Source organism: Salmo salar, chromosome 03 (genome assembly GCF_965601325.2).
Source record: "Salmo salar chromosome 03, fSalSal1, whole genome shotgun sequence".
Taxonomy (NCBI): domain Eukaryota; kingdom Metazoa; phylum Chordata; class Actinopteri; order Salmoniformes; family Salmonidae; genus Salmo; species Salmo salar.
In genome coordinates, this window is record NC_138293.1 from 70,643,411 (window position 1) to 70,670,320 (window position 26,910).

At 42.0% G+C, this 26,910-nt stretch overlaps 2 protein-coding genes and 1 non-coding gene across 3 annotated transcripts; all 3 read left to right on the top strand.

The window, feature by feature from the left end:
* Positions 1–5,542: 5,542 nt before the first annotated feature.
* On the top strand, positions 5,543–17,074 carry LOC106601326 (low-density lipoprotein receptor). The gene is made up of 18 exons (XM_014193442.3): positions 5,543–5,813; positions 9,714–9,839; positions 9,964–10,086; positions 10,264–10,641; positions 10,777–10,899; positions 11,008–11,130; positions 11,315–11,434; positions 11,800–11,925; positions 12,052–12,223; positions 12,383–12,610; positions 12,724–12,842; positions 12,961–13,100; positions 13,236–13,377; positions 13,648–13,791; positions 13,906–14,154; positions 14,295–14,369; positions 14,507–14,670; positions 14,820–17,074. Exons 1-18 carry the CDS (start codon positions 5,756–5,758, stop codon positions 14,850–14,852), a joined length of 2,643 nt encoding a protein of 880 aa, XP_014048917.3. The 5' UTR covers positions 5,543–5,755; the 3' UTR covers positions 14,853–17,074.
* Positions 17,075–21,033: 3,959 nt separating this feature from the next.
* Positions 21,034–26,829, top strand: LOC106601324 (protein KRI1 homolog). Its single transcript, XM_082971459.1, has 19 exons — positions 21,034–21,219; positions 21,522–21,598; positions 21,767–21,872; positions 21,990–22,095; positions 22,185–22,249; positions 22,341–22,386; positions 22,525–22,615; positions 22,717–22,794; positions 22,888–22,994; positions 23,111–23,243; positions 23,334–23,429; positions 23,533–23,703; positions 23,794–23,869; positions 23,964–24,091; positions 24,252–24,405; positions 24,535–24,665; positions 25,157–25,221; positions 25,316–25,411; positions 25,526–26,829. Exons 1-19 carry the CDS (start codon positions 21,135–21,137, stop codon positions 26,010–26,012), a joined length of 2,298 nt encoding a protein of 765 aa, XP_082827585.1. The 5' UTR covers positions 21,034–21,134; the 3' UTR covers positions 26,013–26,829.
* Positions 24,878–24,975, top strand: LOC123741952 (Z30 small nucleolar RNA). The gene has a single exon (XR_006769475.1). It is a non-coding gene; the product is annotated as a Z30 small nucleolar RNA (small nucleolar RNA).
* Positions 26,830–26,910: the final 81 nt, after the last annotated feature.

The window sequence follows — 26,910 nt, forward strand, 5'->3', positions numbered from 1 at the left end:
TTATCCTATGTGTATATGGGTTAACATGGCCAGTTTATTTAGTTTTTTTTACTTTGTCATTGATCAGAAATACATTCCAATAAGAAAGCTTATGTGCTAGGAGGGATGATGGTCAGGAGTTGAGGTGAAATCTGAAGAGATATGGAAGATGGCCAAGAATGTGATGGTTGAAACCAGGAGAACAGATCAGTGTACAGGAGTAACAGCTGGCTCCCCACAGGGGTGGAAGAACCAAGTAACCAATGGAACAGTTCCTCTCACTGCACTGTAGGCAGGCAGGCAGAGGAGATGGTCTGTTAAGAACAAGGGGTGTGTCATGGATGTGAGCCGTCTTGAGGGCAAGGCGGAGGGGCTGCAACCAGTGGTTATATGTTTCAACATGTATCTGCGCAAGTTGTCTCACATTGTCATATCTCCAAGACTCGTGACATACGAGAGAAAGCTGGATAGCAAGGTTCCAACAGAAGTGACCTTGAGCGTTGGACACAAACTCTCATTTGAGGACAATGTAGTCATTTTACTATATATTATTCAGTATCCACCCAACGTATCTCTTATCTCTGCCTTATCCAATTGTCCAAGGGCAGAACATTGTAAAACAATTCTAAAAGCAGTATGCTTCCCTCCCATTAGAAATAAAACCATGCTTTTGTATTGAGATATTAGAGCCATATGTTTTCTGGTGTTTGATAGTTAAGTCTTGGCAAATAAATAATGGCAGTCCTTCCAGTTGGTTGGTGATGGATTGCCCTGTAGTCTACAGACTGATGTTTTGCTAGGTGAAGGCCTTCACATGAAACATCAGACTAGTCTACATGCCAAGAATCTAGTGCTTTCCTCATTTTACTTTATAATGCATCTAGTGCAAGGCACCCAATGTCTACGCAGCATATGCTTCCCAGGTCTGTCAGGATGGATCACTGGGCCAACAGGCTCTACTGCAGCTGGAGGAACCTGATCTGACTCGCATGTCTCCTCTCTTGTGAGGGAGAAATGACTCTCATTCCCAGCCAACCCACTGGACACAAACTGGTTGAGTCAACGTTGTTCTAATGTAATTTGTCAATGTGTTGTGATGTGGAATCTACATGGAAAATACATGGGATTTGAAAAAAGTAATCAATGTAAACTGCTGTTTCGAGGGTGAAATTTCAACCACAGGATTTTCTTATCATGGTAACCAAATTCCAACATAGATAAAACGTATATAAAATATGTAGAACACCTTTAAAACAATGTCAAAGTTATATCCGCTATCAGAAAAAAAAAAATAACAGGCTGGTCAGAACCCCTTACTGGAGAATTAATATGTCTACAGTTAACCTTTGGTCTCCCATCCAGGGTTTTAACCAAGCCCAGCCCTGCTTCGCTATGTTAGTTGTCTCTGACTACTACCAATGTGCTATCGTGGGAATGATTGTTGGGTGATCTTCACCTGAAAAATGAAATACACTGAACAGAAATAAAAACGCAACATGCAACAATTTCAAAGATTTTACTGCGTTACAGTTCATATAAGTAAATCAGTCAATTTAAATAAATGTGGCCCTAATCTATGGATTTCACATGACTGGAAATACAGATATGTATCTGTTGGTCAAAGATACCTTAAAAAAAGTAGGCGCGTGGATCAGAAAACTAGTCAGTAACTGGTGTGACCACCAATTGCCTCATGCATGTTGATTATGGCCTATGTAATGTTGTCCCACTCCTCTTTAATGGCTTTGCCAAGTTTCTGGATATTGGTGGGAACTGGAACATGCTGTCGTACAAGTTAATCCAGAGCATCCCAAACATGCTCAATGGGTGACATGTCTGGCGAGTATGCAGCCCATGAAAGAACTGTGGCATTGTGTTGTGTGACAAAACTGCACATTTTAGAGTGCCCTTTTATTGTCCCCAGCACAATGTGGACCTGTGTAATGATCATGCTGTTTAATCAGTTACTTCAAATTTATGCTACAACTGTCAGGTGGATGGATTATCTTGGCAAAGGAGAAATGATCACTAACAGGGATGTAAACAAATTACTGCACAAAATTAGAGAGAAATACGATTTTTGTGTGTATGGAAAATGTATGGAATCTTTTATTTCAGCTCATGAAACATGGGACCAACACTTCACATGTTGCGTTTATTTTTTTATTCAGCATTGCTAACAAAATCATTCCAAAGGGTAGGTTTAACAAAGCAAATTAAATGTGACCATACTTTTTCACTCATATTCTCCTGAGTGGTGCAGCGGTCTAAGGCACTGCATCTCAGTGCTAGAGACATCACGACAGACACAGCCTGGATTCAAACCAGGGTATCACAACCCGGCTGTGATTGGGTGTCCCATAGGGCGGCGCACAATTGGCCCAGAATCGTCTGGGTTTGACTGGTGTAGGCCGTCATTATAATAACAATTTGTTCTTAACTGACTTGCCTAGTTAAATACAAAACAATATACAGTTGAAGTCGGAAGTTTACATACACTTAGTCATTAAAACTCATTTTTCAACCGCTCCACAAATTTCTTGTTAACAAACTATAGTTTTGGCAGGTCGGTTGGGACATCTACTTTGTGCATGACACAAGTAATTTTTCCAACAATTGTTTACAGACAGATTATTTCAATTATAATTTACTGTATCACAATTCCAGTGGGTCAGAAGTTTACATACACTAAGTTGACTGTGCCTTGAAACAGCTTGGAAAATTCCATAAAATGATGTCATGGCTTTAGAAGCTTCTGATAGGCTAATTGACATAATTTGAGTCAATTGGAGGTGTACCTGTGGATGTATTTCAAGGCCTACCTTCAAACTCAGTGCCTCTTTGCTTGATATCATGGGAAAATCAAAAGAAATCAGCCACGACCTCAGAAAAATATTTTGTAGACCTCCACAAGTCTGGTTCATCCTTGGGAGCCATTTCCAAATGCCTGAAGGTACCACGTTCATCTGTACAAACAAAAGTAGGCAAGTATAAACACCATGGGACCACGCAGTCGTCATACCACTCAGGAAGGAGACGATTTCTATCTCCTAGAGATGAACGTTCTTCGGGGGAAAAAGAGCAAATCAATCCCAGAACAACAGTAAAGGACCTTGTGAAGATGCTGGAGGAAACAGGTACAAAAGTATCTATATCCACAGTAAAACGAGTCCTATATCGACATAACCTGAAAGGCCACTCAGCGAGGAAGAAGCCACTGATCCAAAATCGCCATAAAAAAAGCCAGACTACGGTTTGCAACTGCACATAAGGACAAAGATTGTACTTTTTGGGGAAATATCATCTGGTCTGATGAAACAAAAATATAACTGTTTGCCCATAGTGACCATCTTTATGTATGGAGGAAAAAGGGGGAGGCTTGCAAGCCGAAGAACACCATCCCAACTGTGAAGCACGGGGGTGGCAGCATCATGTTGTGGGGTGCTTTGCTGCAGGAGGGACTGGTGCACTTCACAAAATAGATGGCATCATGAGGATGGAAAATTATGTGGCTATATTGAAGCAACATCTCAAGACATCAGTAAGGAAGTTAAAGCTTGGTCGCAAATGGGTCTTCCAAATGGACAATGACCCCAAGCATACTTCCAAAGTTGTGGGAAAATGGCTTAAGGACAACAAAGTCAAGGTATTGGAGTGGCCATCACAAAGCCCTGACCTCAATCCTATAGAAAATGTGTGGGCAGAACTGAAAAAGTGTGTGCGAGCAAGGAGGCCTACAAATCTAACTCAGTTACACCAGCTCTGTCAGGAGGAATGGGCCAAAATTCACCCAACTTATTGTGGGAAGCTTGTGGAAGGCTACCTGAAACGTTTGACCCAAGTTAAACAATTTAAAGGCAATGCTACCAAATACTAATTGAGTGTATGTAAACTTCTGACCCACTGGGAATGTGGTGAAAGGAATAAAAGCTGAAATAAATCATTCTCTCCACCAGTATTTAAAATGTAATAAAATGTATGCACTCTACTGTAAATCGCTCTGGATAAGAGCGTCTGATAAATTACTTAAATGTAAATGTAAAAAAATTATTCTGATATTTTACATTCTTAAAATAAAGTGGTGATCCTAACTGACCTAAGACAGGGAATTTTTACTAGGATTAAATGTCAGGAATTGTGAAAAACATACACCTTAGCCAAATACATTTAAACTAAATTTTTCACAATTCCTGACATTTAATCCTAGTAAAAATTCTCTGTTTTAGGTCAGTTAGGATCACCACTTTATTTAAAAAATGTGAAATGTCACTGTATCTGCTCCATCAGCAGTCCAACAGCGGGAGCAGTGAGGGCAGCACAGTTAGTACAGTCTCATTAGGCACTTCTGTGGTTCTCCTTGGCCCAGTTTCAGAAGCTTTCATGCCCCATGGCGGGCTATTCAAGGGCCGGTCACTGAGAGGACCCACTCTCACCAGAGGGCAGAGAGTTGTGTGACTGTCAACTCCTATTATTGGTCTCAAATATTAGGTTAGCTTTCTGAGAATCCATGTGAAGGAAATACATCTCAATCCTGGAGTAAAAAAACAATTAGAAATGATTATTTTGTAAGGTATTTAAGATGAAATTGAATTGTTAATTCATCTTGATCTAGTGTAGTATGATCCAAATCTGTCTGACATAATCAGGATTTCATCTGTGTTACCACTCCCTGTTACTAAATAAAACATCATTGCTTCAGAAGGAGAGGGTAATAGCTATATAATTTGCTGTCATCATCAAAGCCTTGGCTTCTCCTGCCATCTTATTTCCAGCTACTGTGTGTAGCTAGATCCGCAACTCTGATGTGAGGCCACTATTAGATTACGGTTTTGAGCTTGTTCTATTAGGTCTGAAATAGGATGGGGGCTGTAGTCAGTTACTGGTTGACAGAGGCATGGCAGGATGTCATACTAATGCTGGTCGGGGCAGCAGACCCATGACAACTGGAGCAGTTTGACTACTTGTTTTGCTGTTATTTGTGTTGTCACGCATTGCCGCTCTGACCATGAGGGAAAAAACACAGTCGTTTGGCTGTGGCGTTTTTGTGTTTTGTATAAGAGATGGTGCGTCGTTGCACACTGATGGACATTGGATAGATCAATATTAAAAATAGATAGAGCAAGTACAAACTAGATGAGAATTAGTCCTCAAGGCCATCATGATAGACCTGATAACATGTTCTGTGCTTATTGTTTGGTCCACTAGCATCCTATTTATTTTTCTTCCCTCCCCCCACTCAGTGCTGTTGTATTTCATAGGGACAACCTCGAGGAACCACAACAGCCTATGTCATTTTCTGTTTGTGTCTGGATTGAGCTGAGTCATGAAAATGTACAGTTTTATCATAATGTCACAAGATAGTTTTACTGAGATATGTAGAACCGTTGAGCTTTAAGAATGAACTCAAGGGTTAAACAGTAGTAAAATAGAGCGTCTGAAGACACGCCTTTCCATAGTGGGGCTCTGTATTCCAGAGATCACACCACTCCAAACCCCGCCCTATGCTTCTTGGGCTCCTCCCGTTCCAGCCCACTCCTGGACCACATTGAAATTGATCTGATGTTGCCAAACATGATTACACTGTCAGGAGCATCCTTGTCTAACCTCTCGTCCCAAGCGCATCTGAATCCAGAACATAAGAGCAGAGGAACTGAATAGCTTGGAAGCAGTGACTTTAACATAAAACAATCGTTTTAACATTGTTATAGCTGTATCATAATACCTTATTGACAGTCAGAGTAAAGTGTATATAATTTTAACAATTTGGCTGCAGACTATGGGGCGGCTGCTGTGCGGGCTGTTGGTGTTCCTGGCTTGCTGTGTTGTCCAAACAAGTAAGTATCTTTATTCTAACATAGGTCTACTCTAGTGTATCGTAAACTTCGGAATAATTCCCAATTCATTTGGTTTATTTGTTATTTGTTCCATTAATGCATAGTGGCAAAGTAAGTATATTTTTAAACATAGCCTACCTCTTGTTAAATATTATGTCTATCGTAAATGGCAGTTATCAAACGATTTGAAATGTTTAAATAGCCCAGTCGTGGACATCGCCTGACGCATCACGACGTGGGAGGGGGCTAGTTATTTGTAGAATGTAGGTCAAATTTGTGTTGCATCTTGAAGAAGCTGCGATAGTGTGCAACACAAATTGTTTCTTATTATTATCAGATCACAATGCGTAGGCGAGTATTTATTTCGTCATTGCACTCGTATTTACCTTTAGATACATTATCTATTTTTACCGGCATTTGTATGAATGAACTACGTTCACAGCCTCTGATTTGTTGTTGGCCATGAGATTACGTGGCCAATCAGATTTAAGAATGTGCAACAAGACGTTTCCGAAAGCTTGCTGTGGAATAGGAGCCGGGCGAGGCTAAAGGATGTTAACATTGTAGCGTGTGCTGAGAAGAGCGGCAGTTTACAGTTTTGCACTATTGTGCAATACTTTTTGTGCAAAACAATTATTTTGTTAGTAGATTATTGTTCTTTTAAAGCTATAATCCTTCATTGCTACATCCATTTCAGGATTTATAAATTAAAGGGATACTACGGGATTTTCCCAATTAAGCCATTTACTTCCCAAGAGTCAGATGAACTCGTGGATACCATGTGGCCAGTATGAAGGACGTTTGAGGTAGTTTAGCGAGCCAATGCTAACTAGCATTAGCGCAATGACTATACGTTTAAGGGTATCTACATAATTATATATACACCCATTGATTATATTTTTATTTAACTAGACAAGTACAATGACGGCCTACCCTGGCCAAATCCAGACGATGCAGGGCCAATTATGGGACTCCCAATCATGTCCAGCTGTGATGCAGCCTGGATACAAACCAGGGACTGTAGTGATGCCTCTAGCACTGAGATGCAGTGCCTTAGACCGCTGTGCCACTTATACATACCTAATGAGATTAGTCCAGCTGTTGAACCCCATCAGAACCCAAAATATAAGCTTTTTTCCTCCAATGTTTGTAAACAATATAGGCTAAATGTAAACAAACCCTGCATAGTCTTAAAACATGGTTCAAATTATAATGTTGATATCATGGATGGTCAGTCCTTGCATCCATAGTCTGGCTCTGTCTATGAATTTGAGAGAGGTTACATTTCTTCAGGCCCATCCCTCAGCTTTTTACCAAAACAGAGGCGGGGTGTTGCTCTATTGTTTCAACTGCTCATTCTAGCTTTAAAGTGCAAAAATCTTCCAAATTCAGGTACAGCAGATTACAAGTGAATTATTGTATAATTAGGCTGCATAGCAAGGCTGCAATAGACTAAATGTGTTCTCCTCGACTGATGTAATAACCTGTCACATTGCAATCTAGATTCTCTGTTGTTCACTCATGTTTTTGACCCTTTCATGATGTATTGATGGCCCTATGGCATCATTGTGGTGGGCCACCCTGAGAATTAAAGGAATCCCTCTTGCCCACCTCCACAAAGCATGACTTTTATGTATTTCTCTTGAGGCAACATTCCAACATATTGGTTCAACACCATTTGCCCTGTATGCAATAACTTCCAGTGTTAGTGTTGGGGCCAGTATGGAAATGTTTGGGAAAAAGTGCCTGGAACGTGTTGGAACTGGCTCTCACACTCCTATCCATTGACACAACAGAGTTGTGTTGTTGTGAGAGCTTCAGCAGTCTGAAACATTCTGTGCTCATTCTCACATTGTCCATTGTCTTATCAGGAGGAGCGGACATCCCTCATATTGCACAATCTGTGACGTGCAGATATATCGAGAATGTGACATCGAATGGGAGACTCACACTGGGAACTTGATTCAAACTCTTTGCAAATAATCAGAAAGAATACCGTTTTTGCCTTGACATTTTCTGAGGGCCTAAATGGAGAATGCTAAGCGATAAATAAAAGTAGTTGCAGAATGACATGCTCCATCTCAAAAAAGATCTGTTCCATCACATATTTAGAAAGTGGTACTGATTAACTGTAAGCCTGTGCAAATCCCTTTATCAGGCTATCTGTGAACCATGTCCATGCCTTCTAAGTGTCATATTAAGAGATTTCTACTTTATTAGCCAGCTTCAACAGCTCATCAAACAGTGGGCAGAGCTGTTTCCTCTCCTCCAGCTTGTCCTGATAGAGGACAGAAGATCAATTAAACACACCACACATCAGAGGACAGACAAACATGTATGCCACGTTACATTTCTCCCCAAGGTTAATCAGTAAACCTTGTCTGTCCAAGCCTTTGATGGACTGAACTTTAAGCCTAACCAAATGTTATTGAAGGCAGGGCATTCGCCTGCATCTGACCATCATTTCTCTCTGGGAATGAGGACAGGTGGATATGATAAAGAGAGAGAGACTTTGATAGCTTTTAATTAGAGTTTGCAGGTATTTAGTCAATATACTCACCTGGCTGTAGAGGGTCATATTGTGTGAGTTACTAGAACCCAAACCGTTTTCCAAGGGATGGCAGTGTGAAATGTGATCACATCTGGGTATTCTTTTATGTTCTCTCTCAGTTGTGTGGGTATTCATTCACGTGTTGTTTTGCTCTTATTTTGTGGCTTGTTTTGTTCACTCACGGGGGAACTCTATAGATAAGACAACCAGGTAAGATAAGACTAAAGTCACTAATGATAAAACCTTTAAAGAAAGGGAGTGCACATGGAAGAGGGTCCCACCAATACAGCCGCCCATAGTACACTCTACATGGGGACAGCTGGGTCCAGAACTGGAATGGCAGTAACCTGTTTAGCTGTGGAGACATGGTGACTGAGGACATTGACTTCTCATGTTCATACTGTTTGTTCACAGAGAAATATCTGTACTAGATTTCCCCATTTAATTTCCACCCACTTTCCCAGATCTGCGGTTGACATCTGTTGAATAGAACGGAACGAAAAGCAGCAGAACTCCGCTGTCACAGTTTATGACCAAAATATCTCAGTAAAGAAAATGTAGGCCAAACTACGGGCCTTCTTCCAATGAGCATAAATTGTTCAATCTTTAATTCCCTTATTTACATCCTTGAAATAACATGGTAGTGCAATTCAGTAGGTATTACTGTTCCTGCAGCTGAAACCATTGGTGAGAAACTAATGTCTACGATCTCTTTTCATTTGTCATCAGTCACCACCACCCAATTACTTACAAAAATCTACATTCTCCACTACCAATGGCAGGTGTAAACATTAGTGTGTGTGTGTGTGTGCATGTGTATGTGTGCATGTGTCAGTGTGTTTGAGTTGTAGATTCTCCACATTCCTCTATAGGCAGGTTGGAATTTGCATGTGTATGTGTCTGTCCATGTATGTGTGTGTATGTTGAGGGAGAGGGTCATAATGGGCCTCTCCCACCCATCCCCCTGCCTCTTTGTTGATGTGTTACCAGCATCCCAGCCATAACCCACTGAACAGCCAGAATTACCACTGGTTGTCCTATCCTGCTAAGGCTTTGCAGTGCCATGGGCTTGGCTTGCCATGCAACCCCTCTCGGGAAAGCGTCTGATTTGTGTACTTTGCCAGGAGTACCAGTACCAGATCAGTGTGCAGCTATATACAGTGTCCTCTCGGAAAGCGTCTGGTTTGTGTGCTTCCCAGAAATAAATAGAACAGCAATTGGTTTCATTCATGAGAGATTTATTGTCCCATTATACAATGTATCCGTGGTTGTAAATGTTAGTCAGTTAAATGCTCCAGAATGAATAGTCATGGACTGACCGTGTGGGTACGTGTGTTTTTCCCTTATAGACGCAGAGACAGTATGTGGGATCAGGCAGTTCCTGTGTGGGAACGGGAAGTGCATTACGCAGAGATGGGTGTGTGATGACACAGATGATTGTGGAGATGGAACTGATGAGCTCCCCGGAACCTGCTGTGAGTAACACATACCGCTGTAACTAATAGGAATACAATAGAGGATTGAACCACACTTCTAGTTCAACATCTTTTTCAGTTTCAGTCTCTGATGGTTGTTCTCTCTTTTCGGTTGCACCTGTAGTGGCCAGAACATGCAGAACCACAGAGTTTAGCTGTGGTGGTCGTCTGAACCAGTGTGTTCCCAGTACCTGGCTCTGTGACGGCAAAGCAGACTGTGAGAATGGAGCTGATGAGGAGAGCTGTGGTGAGTGGTCCTGTCTTTTCCACTCTCTATTGTACCCTTCTCCCCAACTTACCTCCCAACATTTCCCCTTCTCTCATCTACTCTCTCTTTCCCCTCTCAGTCCCATTCTTTCCCAACTGATATAAGCCTGACAAACGAGGCTCCCCTCTAACACACACATCTCTGTTCCTCCCACAGCGCCCAAGCACTGCACAGATAACAAATTCCGCTGCAGTAACGGCCAGTGTGTGTCAGCCTCTTTTGTGTGTGATGAGGAGTTGGACTGTGATGACGGGAGCGACGAGGCTTCCTGCCCACCCAGCACCTGTAGCTCCACCTCCTTCCAGTGCAACAACTCTGTGTGTGTGCCGCGCCTGTGGGCCTGCGACGGGGACGCTGACTGCTCGGATGGCTCCGACGAGTGGCCCCAGAACTGTGGGACGCGAGCCCCTGAGGGTGCCCCCAAGCCCTGCTCCCTTCGGGAGTTCCAATGTGGCAGCGGGGAGTGTATCCACAGCAGCTGGAAATGTGATGGAGGGTTCGACTGCCTGGATCGCTCTGACGAGACCAACTGTAGTGAGTACATTCCCTCTCTCTTACTACCCTTTTATTACTTCTGTTAGCTATATTCGCTTTCATATTTTCTGTCTTTAATATGTAAGTTGCATATGGATTTTTGACTGACCTCTCAATCTCTCCTTCTCTCCATAGGCCGCCTCACCTGCCGCCCCGATGAGTTCCAATGCGGTGATGGCACCTGTATCCACGGCGGCCGCCAATGTAACCGCCAGTACGACTGCAGAGACTTGAGTGATGAAATAGGCTGTGTCAATGGTAGGCTCTTGCCCCACATAAAGCTACTACCCCTGCTTCTACTACTGTGACCTACTGGAATGGTAATACTTCCTTTGTGTTATAGTCACACTCTCCTCTCCTCCACAGTGAGCCATTGCAAGGGTCCCACCAGGTTTAAGTGCCGTAGTGGGGAGTGCATCAGCATGGAGAAGGTGTGTGACAAGCAGCGTGACTGCATGGACTGGTCAGATGAGCCTCTCCGAGAGTGTGGTGAGTATGAAGATGGAACATGTACTTAGGGGGAAAATAGTTTTGCCTATAGTTAGCTTCTCACGTAAAATGAGTTGGATGGAAACCATGGGAATGCTAACTAGCTGTGGTTGCTGAAAGAAAGAAGGCGTTGTGGACTGGTGTGTTGAACTGTCCCTTTTCTCTCCTCTGACCCTCCCTGCAGATTCCAACGAGTGCCTGTACAACAATGGCGGCTGCTCACACATCTGCAATGACCTGAAGATCGGCTATGAGTGCCAATGCCCCACCGGCTACTACCTGACGGACAAGAAACGCTGTGAAGGTAAAACTCCTTACCACTATAGCTGCTTGTGTGTCCACAGAGCCCAAAAAGTTGGCTCAATCAGCAGCCATATTGGATCTGATGTCCTTGCCAATGTGGACTTCAGACTGTACATCCATTAGGCCTAGTGCCAGGCGATGTGCCCATTGATACCTTTGCCTTAGTTCAATCCTGTATGGCAGTGTAAAGCTGATGATAGTGGGGTGAGAAGGTCTCTGTCCTGACTGGACCACTTCCCTGTGGAGCCATGATGACTCAGTGCTGTTACCGTCACACCCCCTTCGTCTGACCCTACGCCACCGTTTACCTTCTCCAACACTGCCAGTTACACAGACGTCATATATGTCCTGTACCTCTTCCCACAGATATCGATGAGTGTGCCAACCCAGACATCTGCAGCCAGATCTGTGTCAATCATATGGGCAGCTACAAGTGCGAGTGTGAGGAGGGCTACCAGGTCGACCCAGCCACCAAAGCCTGCAAGGCCATCGGTAAGTATTGGACCTAAGAAAGACTGAATGCTTACTTTGCTCATGTTTTGATCAAGGTTATTTTTATATTGTCATGGGTCATGCATTGCAGTTATTGGAACGATACTCTCTCGTCTGATCACACAGGCACTGTAGCCTATCTGTTCTTCACCAATCGCCATGAGGTGAGGAAGATGACACTGGACAAGAGTGAGTACACGTGTGTCATCCCTCGTCTGAAGAATGCAGTAGCTCTGGACATGAACATGGTTGCCAAGGAGATTTACTGGTCTGACCTCTCCCAGAAGAAGATCTACAGGTGAGCAAAGCTTCCATGTTATCTTTATCCATAGAGCCCTGTTGTCGGCCTATTGCTCCCAGTGATATCTTGATGAGGATGATGATTAGAATGATGATGATGATGATGGTATAATAAATATATTTTCTCTCTATTTTTGACCCTTCTCCTACAATCCAGCACTTCAATGGACGTGGCTGCAGACACAGCGCAACACAAAGTTGTGATTGACAGCGACATCGAAGCTCCGGAGGGCATCGCCTTTGACTGGGTCCACGGCAACATCTACTGGACCGACAGTATCCTCAGCAGCATCTCCGTGTCAACCGCCAACGGGAGCCGCCGCAAGACTCTCTTCCAGAATGACCTGGCCAAGCCCCGCGCTATTGTGGTCGACCCCCACAGCAAGTAGGTCCCACACTGGCTTCAGGAATGAGCATAATGACTGAAACATTGAGCCTACACAGGATATTTGTTGAATGAGGACATGCTTTAATAAATGTGTTCTCCTGCCCTCCTAGCTTCATGTACTGGACTGACTGGGGAACTCCAGCCAAGATTGAGAAGGGAGGTCTGAACGGAGGAGACCGTGCTGCTCTGGTCACAGACGACATTGTGTGGCCCAATGGAATCACACTTGGTGAGCACTTTCATAACTTCCTACCTTTGTGTGTGAGGGTGCACATGCATAATTGTGTGTGTGTTTCTGGATGGTCACTCTGGTCTGACTAGTGTCTCTTGTCCTGTCCCCTGGTCAGACCTGCTGAACCAGCGGCTGTACTGGGTGGACTCCAAGCTGCACACCCTCTCCAGTATCGACGTCCAGGGTGGCGGCCGAAGAACACTCATTATAGATGAACACAGGCTAGCCCATCCCCTAGGCATCACTGTGTTTGAGGTGAGTGCCAAAATTACAACTTTAACTTTTAAATGAGGCACTATGAAAATAAGTCTGAAAATAACCATATATAATTAATATGTTTATGCAGAGATTAGACATGTTTAAATGGAGTACTGTGTATTCTGTGTGTAGGAAAGAGTGTTTTGGACAGATGTCAGCAACAATGCCATTCTGAGTGCCAACCGTGTGACAGGCAGGGACATCAAGCCTGTGGCAGAGCACCTGGTATCCCCAGAGGACATTGTGTTGTACCACAACCTCAAACAGCCAACTGGTATGTATCAGGTCTCTCAGCTTTTTAATCTTCCCATAGTTAGTTAGATCAGTAGTTTGTTTATGCCGTGGAGTTAGACACCAATGGGTTTTGGCGTGACGGTTGCACCTCAGGGATGCATTTTATTCAAAGTGCTATTTTTGTGTCTGGAGCCTCAGACTATTACAATGAAGTTACAATGCTGCAGTAGCATAGCAATAGCAAGGTGCTTTCTATTGAGACAAACCAGTACCCAGACTTAATCCCCTCCTCCCCTCTGCCCCACTCCAGGCAGAGACTGGTGCAAGGTGGCCAACGGAGGCTGTGAGTTCATGTGTCTGGCAGCCCCCCAGGTGGGCATACATTCCCCCAAGTACACCTGTGCATGCCCTGACAACATGCTGCTGGCCAAAGACATGAGGAAATGTGTACCAGGTATATATCTAGCTAGCACCCTCAGCCTCTCTATGTAGCATAACACAGGGGAAATACATGATCCCTTGCTTCCTGTATAATATCTAACCTAAGTGTTATCTGTATATGGACCAGCTGCACCAACACCTGCAGCTCCAGTCAAGCCCATTGTTCCCGCCTCCAACCCCCCATCGGCACCCGCCCACACCTCCCCTGCACCTCCAGCCCGCGCCACCACTAAGGCCCCCATCATCGCTACCACAGTTACGCCTGCGCCTCCCCGCACTACCAAGCCTGTGCCACGCAACCCCCAGCCTGCCCAGCCAGATAGACCCAGGATCCCCCAGGCCCAGACTACCACAGTGCCTCAAGTCACCACTCAGGGTAAGCATGACTTTAATGTGTGCTCTCATTAAATGCAGGAGTTATCAGCAATGAATATTTTTAAAGATGAGACTTTCCTGGAACATCACACTTTGACATGGTGTATCATTGATCTAAATCTGTCTTGTTTTTCCCTTCAGACATCCGCCATGAATTTGCTGCTATACCCACAGCCCCTTCAACCCCTGCAGCTTTATACATCGCGCTGCCTATAGGTAAGTTGCTTTAACATCACTGACTTAGACACACAGTTAGTATGATTATTACACACCAATGATGTTAAAACCCCACTTTAGCATCAACAAATCCCCCCTGACCTGTATGTCTCTCTCTCTCTTTCTCTGTCTCTCAGCCATTGTGTGTCTGGTGGCCTTTGGTGCCGTGCTGCTGTGGAGGAACTACAGGCTGAAGAACACTAACACCATTCACTTTGAAAACCCAGTCTACCAGAAGACCACTGAAGACCAGGTGCACATATGCAGGAGCCACAGTCCAGACGGCTACTCCTACCCACCGGTAAGAGGCCAATCTGTCATACACAGTCAATCTCAATGTCACTTGGAGTATGCTAGTGTTTTTATAGTAGCATATGTAGCCTATGGTATGTTGTACAGTAGCTGTAGTTCAGTGACCTAATGTATTCCTCTTTGTTTCCTTCCCTTCAGAGACAGATTGTGAGTCTTGATGATGAGGCTTGACCGTAGTGCTGCCGTTCCCTGCCAACACAAACGCTTTAAAGAGGAGAGAGCGGAGGAGTAAGAGAAACATTTTATATAAGCTACCTGGACAATCTTATTTTATTTTTTATTTTTTACCTCAGAACCTCAGACATAAGAAGGCAGAGAAAGTGTCATACCGCTGACCAAATAACTGTGTGCTCAAAGACAAATGGAAGCTCTGGAAAGAAAAGCAAGAAAAGGAGGAAGATTTCTCATTCATGTGTCTTTCTTGCCCATTTGTGCACAATCCAGAGCCATAAGAGACCATCAACTCATCTCCACCAAGTTTGAGTTTAATTGGCCCATTCTACACCATAGTATTTTCTCAGAGACTATTTGTCAGAACTGTGAAATGTCTTACAAATGGAAGACTGTTCAGAAGTTGAACCCCATTATGAAAGAACAGTAATGTAATTGTAATATTTGAGTGTTTTGTGTTTGTGAAGAAGTGCCCTTGATATATGAGGTGACTGCAACTTTATTTAACACCACTTAGAATTGAGAAAAATCGCTCTTTCTTGTTACGTAGAATTCAGAAATTAGGTATTGTAAATAACGAAGGTATTTATTTTACTTATATCCGATTCTGACAAAATGTTGAGAAATAATGAGCGGATCATATCTTTCACTATGTCTAGACTAATTTCTTTGTTCCTGAATTGTTTTAATATCAAAATCTGACTTAAACTAACACCTGAGCCACTTGTTGAAATGAAACCCTTTGATAGTGAATGTTGTTTTGAATTCTATACATGAACCAATTTTACCTCTATTACATCACCAGACAGGGACAAAGCCAAATCATAGCTTTTTATACCAATCGTCCACATTGCCTCACAAGTGGAGCACTATCCAAATGGACGGTTAAACACACTGATACTTATACTGTATGTCTATGTGCCTTGGTAACACTATTGCTGTCAATTTCCCTAATATGGTGTTTAATTGCAAGCCAAGACAGTAGATTTAGGACAGTCTGTCTGAGATGTATCTTTCTCATTTTCTCCCTTGTCTTACTTTCTGTCATCCACTCCTTCTCAAGCTTCCCGTTCTTTCAGCCCAACTGTGTGAGAGCAGTATATAATTGTGTAATTCTTCTATGACAGAAAGCCTTAAAAAAATTGGTTTACGGGACCGTGTGACCATAGGAGCCATGCCCATTGTTCATGTGTCATGCAACAGTAGTACACAGACTACACTCTTAGAAAAAAGGGTGCTATTTAGAACCTAAAAGGGTTCTTGGGCTGTCCCCATAGCAGAACCCTTTGAAGAACCCTTTTTGGTTCCAGATAGAACCCTTTTGGGTTCCATGTAGAACCCTTTCCACAGAGGGTTATACATGGAATCCAAAAGGGTTCTACCAGGAACCAAAAAGGGTTCTACTATGGGGACAGCTGAACCATTTTAAAACCCTTTTTTCTAAGAGTGTAACAAATGTCTTCATTCAGGTTCAGAAACATAAGTTGCCTTTCAATGGTTTTCACAGCATTGTTTACTGGAGAGAGAGATTTATTTGACTAAGTAAAAACTGATTATGACGGTTCTAGGTACTGGAATAGAAGCCGTCCAAGTGCATTATATATCATGCTGATACCCTTTTAACCAGATGATTTATTCAAATACTAAGGATAGTGCTGAGGTAGCTTTAGGCCACAATGTTTGACACCTCTTTCTCTGAGATCAGAGTGAAATGAATGTGTCTAACTGTTTACAATGAAAGGTGTTTGACCTTGAGGATGTCACAGTGTTACAGGTATTAGACAGACAGAAAGTTTGGGTAATTATATATGGCCTAAGCCTAACAAAGACATTATTGTTGAGTCAGTGAAAGTGTTTGTTTATGTTTCTGTTGTGTTTTTTTTTATGTGGGGTTGGGGCTAAACATATTGTTTAATTCAATAGCCATATGGAATAAATCCAGAAATGTGTGTTAACTAACATCAACAGTGCAGATCATGAATATGTAAATATTATGTTCATAATGTATTTGTAAATATTCATAAAAAAAATTGGTCATGATGTCCCAGTGTAGAATTTCTACACCGTTAAACATTTGATGTACATAAATAAATGCTTATTTATTTTAGAATCATTACACTGTGATTGGTACTTTACGTATGCCTGAAGTTTTGGTCTGACAAGCCTTTTTGTGTTGTAAATGTGTCATACATTCACAAAATACAGGTTACAAGTTAACTGTGTTAATTGTGTTTGCTGCCTTTGGTTTTTCAGAATGAATCAATATTGAGATGCTTTAGTAGTTTCAGAATAGTCACCTTTCACATAGATCTACTATCCTTTATCATTCCATCAGATTTTTAGCACTAATTTCAGAATGAAATATTTCCAGAATTACATTTCTTTATCCTTTTAGATAATAAGGGCACTACCAATGGCCATTACATTAGCAGGATGACAGCCTGTTGAATAACACAAACGTTCTGTAATTCCTGACAGAAGCATGGAAGATATGATGTATTTATTTATGAAATTGTATGATTGTAAATACACAAATCACACAGCTGTTTTCTCCTTCCGGACTATGTTGATTTATTGTGTTTAATTATATGGACTCAGGCGACTGACCTTTAGTGTGAGCTTGTTTTTGTCTTAAATGAAGAAAAAGGAGCGCTCTGTTTCTGCATAGATCGGATTATTTATTGACGGGACATAGGCCTACTTTTTGTTCAAGCTGGGATGAAGTGTGTATGGGTACTTTCTTTCCATATGTAGACTGCAATATCTCATCTTCATGTCATATTGCCACGAGCTTTCTGGTCTATAAAGTCATAATGACACCAGTTTATGTCAAAGCTACTGCACAAGAACACTTCAAGAGAACACTTTTCACAGCACACATCTCCAACTGAAACAATTTTGCAGATTGTGTGGCAGCCTTAATAAACAGTGTCCAAGAATAACAGGAACAGCATCCAAGAAAGAAATGAGGTCTCAGGCTTTATCGCTCAGGTCAAACTGTCTATGTGTCCTGGCAGCAGGCTCTCTACTGTAAACAAAGTTCAAGGCTGTGAAGGGAGGATAAATGATAACATACCAAGAAAAAACACACACACACACACACACACACACACACACACACACACACACACACACACACACACACACACACACACACACACACACATCATGTACAGTAGGACAATACTGTACACACTTAAAGATAAAGTAGATGCTGGGTTTGGATCACTGGCTGAATAATGTTAACCAGCTGTCAGTAACTAGGACACTTATTCAACTGGAGATTTGGCCTCCTTTTGTTTGATTACTTTACTTGTGACATTCATCCAAACAAATAACTGTTCCCTGGAATATGACTTCATTTCCTAACACAGTGTTCTAGACTGGTTGTTTTTGTTGGCATGACGCATTTTTGAAGCAAAGAACCTCGGGTTGTCCTTAATCATTAACATAACAACATGAGTTCAGTACAGCTGAACTGGAGCTTGGGTTTATTAGAGGTACAGCAGAGTGTAAAACTGTAACAAACTGTCAATATGGGCAATATTCTTTATACTGGTATTCAAACGGATTGGTGTAATAAACAGTTTACATCATCAGTGGAGTTAATATGAAATACAACCTATCTATATGGAAACATATTAACCATACTCTCTCATTTTAAGTAAACATTACAGAAGAGATAAATGGTGAGGCCATCCTTATGTTTGTTTTTTGTGTACATTGAATATATGACAATATTCTATGCAGAGGTTGGACATATTCACTTTTCTCAGAAGGGGAAGCAGTGGGCGGAGGGTGGAAATAGGCCAGGGAAGTACACTGCTTCCTTCTGAAACCTGTTGATGTTTTGTCCATTGTTTACCTATATATCATGACTCTACATTTTTTAGGTGAGCCCTCTCACGTAATGATGACATGATACAGTGTCATTCTACACATCAGAAAGCTTTGATTTGTAGTTTTGCTTCCAGTTAAATTCTTCATCCCATCTTGATCTATTTTCTTCAGATGAAGACAATCTTCATCTAATTTTTAACTCCAATTAATGCCAGTTCAGGTGAGAAAAACTCCTGAGCCACGGGGTAGGCTATTATAAAAGGATACATAAATTACACCAGTTTGGTTCCTTTTGAGATGTGTAACTTGGTAAAAAAAACTGTTTGAATTCACTTCATTTTAACATTCTGCGGTAAAGAGCACATGTTCAACTTAATAAAAAGCTAGTTTTCACAACTCAAGAGGTTCAACAACTAAATTACAACAGTAAGTGGCACTGAGTCCAGAATAAAGTTACAGGGTTGAAGATTTCATCTTAAATTAGCCATACATCCCCTTGTGACAGGGGAAAAGAAAGCTTGTTGTGTGCCACAGGGAGGTGCAATTGAATACAAGCGTCAGGGGAAAAAATGAAATTGTTAAAACATTTCTAGCTTGTTTATCCATGGGTAACAGGGTTGACGTGTTATGCTCGAACCACTCAGTTTTCACCACAAAACACCAGAAAATGGCCAAAAAGAGTAGAGCCAACTCACCTTCTTGTACGCTATGATTTGACTATTAGATGTCAAGTAATAGTTTCACCATATTGAAATTAGAGTTCAGTTCACGTAATAGGGTTGACCTTAAAATGAGGGACAGTTCGTTTTTTTTATCTTAAAATTAATCACTAATCACATTAAATAAATATTGATCTTCAGAAATGACTTTGTCAAAGCAGCAAAATAACTGGGGCTTTACAATGATGGTGAAAGTCATAGAGGGTGCACTGAGGGACATGTGAAAATACTGAATTTTGTCTTCATTTACATAAAAAAAATCTGATTTATTGAATTATCTATGTGGTCTATATTAAAGAGCACTTCATTAAATATAACAAGCTTTAAAAATGTAACATTGGTGCACAATTTCTACTTAAAAACATCAAAGGGACGCAAAAAGGCACTCATTTCGTGAAACAACAGTTATATTGCTGTCCCTTGGCTATCCCCTCAGACCTCAGATAAACACCTTCCTCCTCTCTGAATCCCACTGCAGCCTCACTCCCTACAGCCCTCCAATACCTGGTCAACTATTCAAGACATGAGGTGAATGAAGCTACTTAAAGTCATTAATCATTCCAGAAACAGTCTTTTTATCTCAGGCACTATTATTTGCTTTAGGTGGGATGTGTTATTATTTGACAGACTCGTTTGACAGTGTTGATAAGCTACATAGATTGGCAAAGAATTGCAATGTAAACATCACTGATCATTTATTGTGGGGCCCAGGGAGATGAAGAAGACTCAGAGTAGCTATGTACAAAGAGCAAACAGCAAAGAGAACATGGGGGATAATTGACGCCATGTAAAACGATATACTAGGTTGTTGTTTGAAAGGATCTGAGTAAAGCCCAATTCAGAGAGGTCAGAGCCACAGGAATGTTGAGGTGACAAACAGAATATACTGAGATAATTTGGGCATAGGCCTAACTCGTCCAACTAGACAAAAACAGAACATTATATTGATGAAGTATAAAAAAGGAATAGTTGTCTCGATAATTGCAATTGAAAACAGGGTGAGTAAACTGGTGTCTTTGACCTGTTCTTTCTGAGACAGATAATTGGAATAATTAATTCCATTACTGTTTTTAAAATACATTCCTAAGTCTTGTGTAAACTATCCTCCCAGTAGACATTATCTCCTGTACTTTCACTGTCTGGTCACCTTATGATCTTTAAAAAAAACCATAGGGATTGACCAGCATGGTGCATATGGGCCTATACATATTGACAATTTGTACTAGAGCGCCCCCAGCTGTGCTACTGAGTCTCATTCCAAAAACATTGTGATGGGCAACGACACACACATAGACAACACAAAAACATTAGATAGCTACAGAGTAGATTAGCATTGTATCTGACACACACATTGCTACTAGGTTGGAGATTATAACTCAACATAAATAATACTAATGTTCTTACTAACACAAAAGGCAAGGCCATCAATGCTCTCAAACTAGGACCCTTAATTTGAATTGGCAATATATTTCTAAGAAATATTTTTAGATATATTTTTTTTTATATATATACCAAAAATCATTTTATATTGGCAACAAATATATTTGTTGATAAAACGTACATATTTTCTAAACCTATGATTGGTTGATCCTCGTTTGGAACTCTGACGCACCTCTCAGGAAACCACGTGGTAGTTCTATACATGCTGCTGTGGATGTTAGCATCATGAACAGATATCACTGAATTCTTTTCCCGATAAATATTATCCAGTTCAAAAGTAATCATGTCAGGCAAATCGGATTTCAAGATTAATTCAAAGTTTGCAGAGAAATATGATAAATATAGACAAAAAGAAGAGTTACAAAGGCGTAAGTGTGACTTCCCAAGCTTGTTAGCTAGCAAGCCAGCCGTTTAGCTCATGTTAGCTAAAGTTATCCTTTTCAACTTGCTTGCAAACTTTTGATCCCATTCTCACTTGAAATTAATCTTATTCTGTAATTGATTTAACTTACATAATAATACGCTCAGAAGTTAACTTAGCCATCATTACATTTTTGGTTATAACTAGGTAGCTAGCATGTCCAGCTAGATTTAGTTCTGACTTGTTTTGCTGGCCGAATGCTTGCAACACATTGAATGGCTTGTCATGTTCATTATTGATTTATTTCAGTGAAAGACAAATATGGCGACCAAGCTGACGAGAGTGAGTCTGGTTCAGATTCAGAGTCAGATGATGATAGCGAGGTGGTAAGTACTATTACTGTGTCTAATTTGGCTAGCTATATAGTTTCAAGTTCACAATGCCAACACTGCCATGGTGTTCTGTTTATGGTTTGTCAGTGTTTTTGGCCCTACTTTTGTGTCCTTGACCTGTATATTTGTAATTTCAATGCAGACTAATGTGTGTCTTCTTAGGAACTTGACCCCAAAGTTGAAAGGGACTTCTACAGAACACTGTCTCTGCTGAAGAAGAAAGATCCTAAGATCTATCAGACTGATGCAACGTTCTACACAGTGGAAGGTATGTCATCAGTCAGCGTGTCTTGTTGCTGCAACTGATTACGGTATGACACTTTGATTCTGTGTTGCTTGTTTGTTTGAGGTGTCTTTCACCACCCAACTTTTCATTCTTAATCAGATGCATCCATTGGGGATGATGCCCAGCCTTCAACTTCAAAGAAAACCACAGAGAAGCCAATGTATCTGAAAGACTATGAGCGAAAAGTTATCTTGGAAAGGGGAGGGTGAGTGAGGTGCAGTGTTCCTACTGTGCATATCTTTGTATCTCATTTTGGGCAAATGGTTTAACAATAACAATTTGTCTCATTCCCAGTAAATATGAGGATGATGATGACGAGGAGAGTGATGATGAAGAGGCTGCAAAGAGGAGAGAGGCATGTTATGATACATTGTTTGTTATGACACATTTACATGGAGGTATGTCATGAGAAGTCATGTATTGTTTGCCTTTGCTTTCTTTGACAGAGAGCTGCATCTCCAAGTTACATCCAGGAGCAGAGAGAATTGAAAGAGAGGTAAGGGTTAAATTCTCTCATAATCACTGTGTCCTTTGCCCTAAAGAACAGGGTGCATTTACACAAATAAATAAACTCTTGTTTTCTGTCTTTTATAACTGTCTTTGGAACATAAACACTGTGCCATGCTTCCACCAGCTTCCGTAAATTCATACAGGACAGTGATGAGGAGGGCAGTGAAGAGGACTTTCAGCTGCTGAAGAGGAGGAGTAAAACACAGGAAGAGAAGGTCAGTGGGAACCGGTACCTGACTTTGTCTTATCTTACAGTATAAAGCACTGCAGAGAGAAACATTCTATTCCTCTAACCTGTTATCTTTCTACCCAACAGGATAAAGAGGAAGAGGATTATTTGGACTGGCTGAAAGGCCAGGCAGAGCTGGGGGGCCCAGAAGAGGTGCAGGACATGGTGAGTGATGGAGAGACTGTTGGAATAGAGGGCAAGAGAGAGATATGTAATGACCTGCTGTGACTGAAATATGTGCTCTGTGTGTTGAGACAGAAATACCTGAGGGACTATTGGAACGACCCAGAGCTGGATGAGAAGGAGTGTTTCCTTAGGGATTTTGTCCTGAATAAGGGCTACATGGAGAAAGATGACATGGACAGGTAAGTTATTTACACAAGTTATTTTATGTGTCTACACATATGTTTTGTCCATGTATGCTTTCAATTGTAATTGTAGAGTGACTGACTGTGTACTAATCTGCCATGGCTGTGTGCAGGATCCCCAGCTATGACGAGGTGGTGAATGATGACGTGGAGGACTCAGAAGAGGATGGGGAGTCGTTCTTGGAGCGCCAGGAGGACTTTGAAAGACACTACAACTTCCGCTTTGAGGAGCCTGATGCCCAGAAGGTGGACTTTCCCGTCTGTCTCTACATGCACATGTCTGTTTGTATGGTGTAGTGTATGTACCTTGGTCTCATATCTTATTGTTCCTTACAGATCAAGACTTACCCCCGTACCATTGCCACCTCTGTCCGCTCCAAAGACGAGCGCAGGAAGCTCAAAAGGGAGGAAGTGAAGGATAGGAAGAAAAGGGTCAGTAGACTCTCTTTTAGTTAATCTTATACATCACTCCATCCCTTCCTCATTTCTCTCACTCTCCCAACGAACTGACCTGTCACTCTTCTGGCCCCTGCAGGAGAAGGAGCAGAAGCATGAGCAGCTGAAGCAGCTGAAGAACCTGAAGCGTAATGAGATCATGCAGAAGCTGCGACGGCTGCAGGAGCTGACAGGCAACGAGCAGCTGGCCTTCAGTCAGGTGGACCTGGAGGGAGACTTTGACCCCCAGCAGCATGACCAGCTCATGCAGGTGACCACTCTCACACCTCAAGAAGAGAAACGGATTGTAAATAAAGACACTCCTCTTATTGTCTCTCCCTGTATTTTTTTCTTCTTCCAGAAATTCTTTGGTGATGAATATTATGGAGAGGAAGAGGGGGAGAAGCCACAGTTTGAAGTTGAAGAGCTAGAGGGTGGTAAGTCACTCGTTGCTGATTTTATTATCTCAAGTAGAATTGAATACTTTAGAATCGGTGACATTGTAATAAGGTAGCTTTCTCTGTCCTGCAGAACACTGGAACTGGGACACATGGACAGGAGAGGGTGAAGAAAAGGAATATGGTGGTGAAGAAGGGGAGGAAGAGGAGCATGAAGGAGAAGAGTATGACCAGCCAAACTGTGAAGATCCTGATTTTATTGTGAGTTCCTCTAATATGATCATCACTTCAGCATTGCCTGCAGACCTTCAGAAACACATTTAGGGGAGGCTAGTCAGAAATAAAGGTCTCGTTGATGTTGGAGATAGTCAGGCCTTTGAGATTGTATGTGACTCACTCATCTGAACTCTCACTTGACCAGATGGATGCAGACTATGATCCCAGTCAGCCAAGCACCTCCAAGAAGCAGAAGAAAAAGGAGAAGATGAAGGTGGATGCCCTGCTGATGGGAAAGAAGAGAAAGAAGTCTCATTTTGCTGAGGTCATTACCCAAAACAAGCCAGTGTTTGACCCCCGTAAGTCTCAGGAGGTTCAGCACCATGAATCTTGGGTTATTTTCCATAACCTTTTAGATTTTGTTCGATGTACTATAGATATTGAGACTGAATACTCTTTCATGCATCCATCCTTTATATGTGTTTCAGAGGAGAAGTCCTTTGAGCAGTACCTGGATGAGTACTATAAGCTGGACTATGAGGACATCATAGACGACATCCCCTGCAGGTTTCGCTACAGGCAGGTCCTGGCCAATGACTTTGGCCTGTCCACTGACGAGGTGAGACTGGGAGCTCTAGTTCCTACTAGGTTGTCTCAGGGTTGGGGTCATGTCAATTCAGGAAGTACACTAAAATTCTAATTCTTTCCCATGCTTTTCAATTAGAAAATATTGGAGTTTGGTTAACTTTTTTAGTTGTCTGGAATGTAAATATAATTGACCCCCCCAACCCTGGGTTGTGCTATAGTGTTGTACTGTACAGACCCTGAGTCCTGCACTGATGAGCTGAGATGTGACTGACCTGGTATTGCCACCCTCCGGGGACGGCTCTGACCAGGGCATGACTTCAGTTAATCTTCTCTCTGAGCAGACGAGGATGAGGAGACAGAATGATAGAAAGGGAAATGCTTGTATGCACTGAGTTATCAACTTGCTTGGAGCCTTATCTGCACAAATTAGGTTTAAAGTCATTTCTGTGGATTTAGCATCTATGTTTAAAGTGGCTGTTTGAATATGTTACTATTACAGAAAGTAACTAATTCTTCCATCAGATCCTGGGAGCAGATGAGAAAGAGCTGAACCGCTGGGCCTCGCTAAAGAAGACCTGCATGTTCAGGTACTGAATCTGGTCTCAAAACAGTAAGCATTTACTAATCAGCTACCTATGGGGAAAATGGCCTTTCAGATTTTTCCTTTGATCTCTTTTTCAGGTCTGACAAGGAGGAAATTAGTGATTTGCAGAACTACAAAATCAAAGGACAAAATATTAAGAAAAAGATAGAAGTCTTGAACTCTTTCTATGCTGAGTGAGTATTCTACCATATGCAGATTGGCAGAATATGTTCTCTACGAAATCTGAAAACTGAATTATCATCAATTGACATATAATTATCATCATTTGTGCTCATATTTCCTTGCAGGGAGGACAAAGCAGAGGGCAAGACCAAAGTGGGTAAGAAGAGAAGAGACAGGATGAAGAATGCAGAGAAGGATGACAAGGATCTGGAGGATGATGATGAGGCTGGACTCAGTCAGGAAAGCTCTGCATTGGACTCTGGTGAGGGGACGGTAGTCCAGGCACTAAGAGAGGCAGGAGACCAGGAAGAGGAGTTCCTGATACCCAAATCCAAGAAGTTGAAACTGGAGCAGGAAACAGTTGCTACCACTCAGGAGACTGCCAACACAAGGACTGAAAGGCCAAAATTGCCCAAGAAGAAAAACAGGCACCCAGGAAGCCGCCTCATGTCGGGGAAGGGGCCCTTCAGGGTGAAAATGGGTGGGCGAGAGTTTAGCGGACAGAGACTGAAGGCTTATGGACTGAATCCCAAGAGACTGCACTTCAGGCAGCTTGGCAGGCAGAAACGAAAGGCTCAAGAGAAGACTGAGAAGCAAGGGATCAAGGAGTGAGGGAGAGAACGGCACCATTATGATTTATTTCCCCTTATATTTTTGTGGTTTGCGGAGAATGGTTGGTAAAGTGACAAACTGCACAATATAAATGGACCAGAGAACAGTATGGTTCCTAATAAATCAAAGTTGAATGAGCTTACAATAGCATTGGCACTGATAGTTGCCATTCCTGCTATTTTTCTGACGGCCGCTTAGAATTGTATATTTTGTATTTTATTCCTGAAAACTCAGATCAGCTTGAACAACTCTTGGAACAATTGTGATTTACTTGACTGTATTTTGCAAACTGTGCAATACAATTGTAGGACATTTTGTGTACTCCCAACTGTTGTTCATGAGAAGAAAATGGTTCCCTAAAATGTAAACATTTTGTCCAGAAATAACCTCTGGAGGTACAGTGAGCCTACCTATCTCACCGCACAACCGCAGTTCCATCGTATACTATAAATCATTGGTTCCCAACCAGGGGTACTTGGCCTATCCACGGGGTATTTGAGAATAGACCATAGGCCTACTGGTAAAATGCACACGAGGGGGTATTCCGGCCAGTGCAAAATTCAGTTGGTGGTACAGTAATCGAAAAAGGTTGGAACCACTGCTATACGTTGTTCGTCTAACGAAAAGTAAACTCCGTGGGTCCATCAGGTTCCATTGTGTAAAATAAATCTTGCGATCTCACGACATTGGCGCCCCTATTTGGATCTAGCCAATCACAACGCTGGATATTTTTGGCGCTTTCTATTAATTTGATATTTTCAATTGTAGGCATCTACTTATTGTGTATGTGAATAAATACTTTACAATTGTCCTGTAATTTAGTTTTCTGTTTAGGAACAAGAATTCCGTCAGGCACTTTCGCTGGCACCTCATGTAAGCGCGCGCTCGCAGGACAACT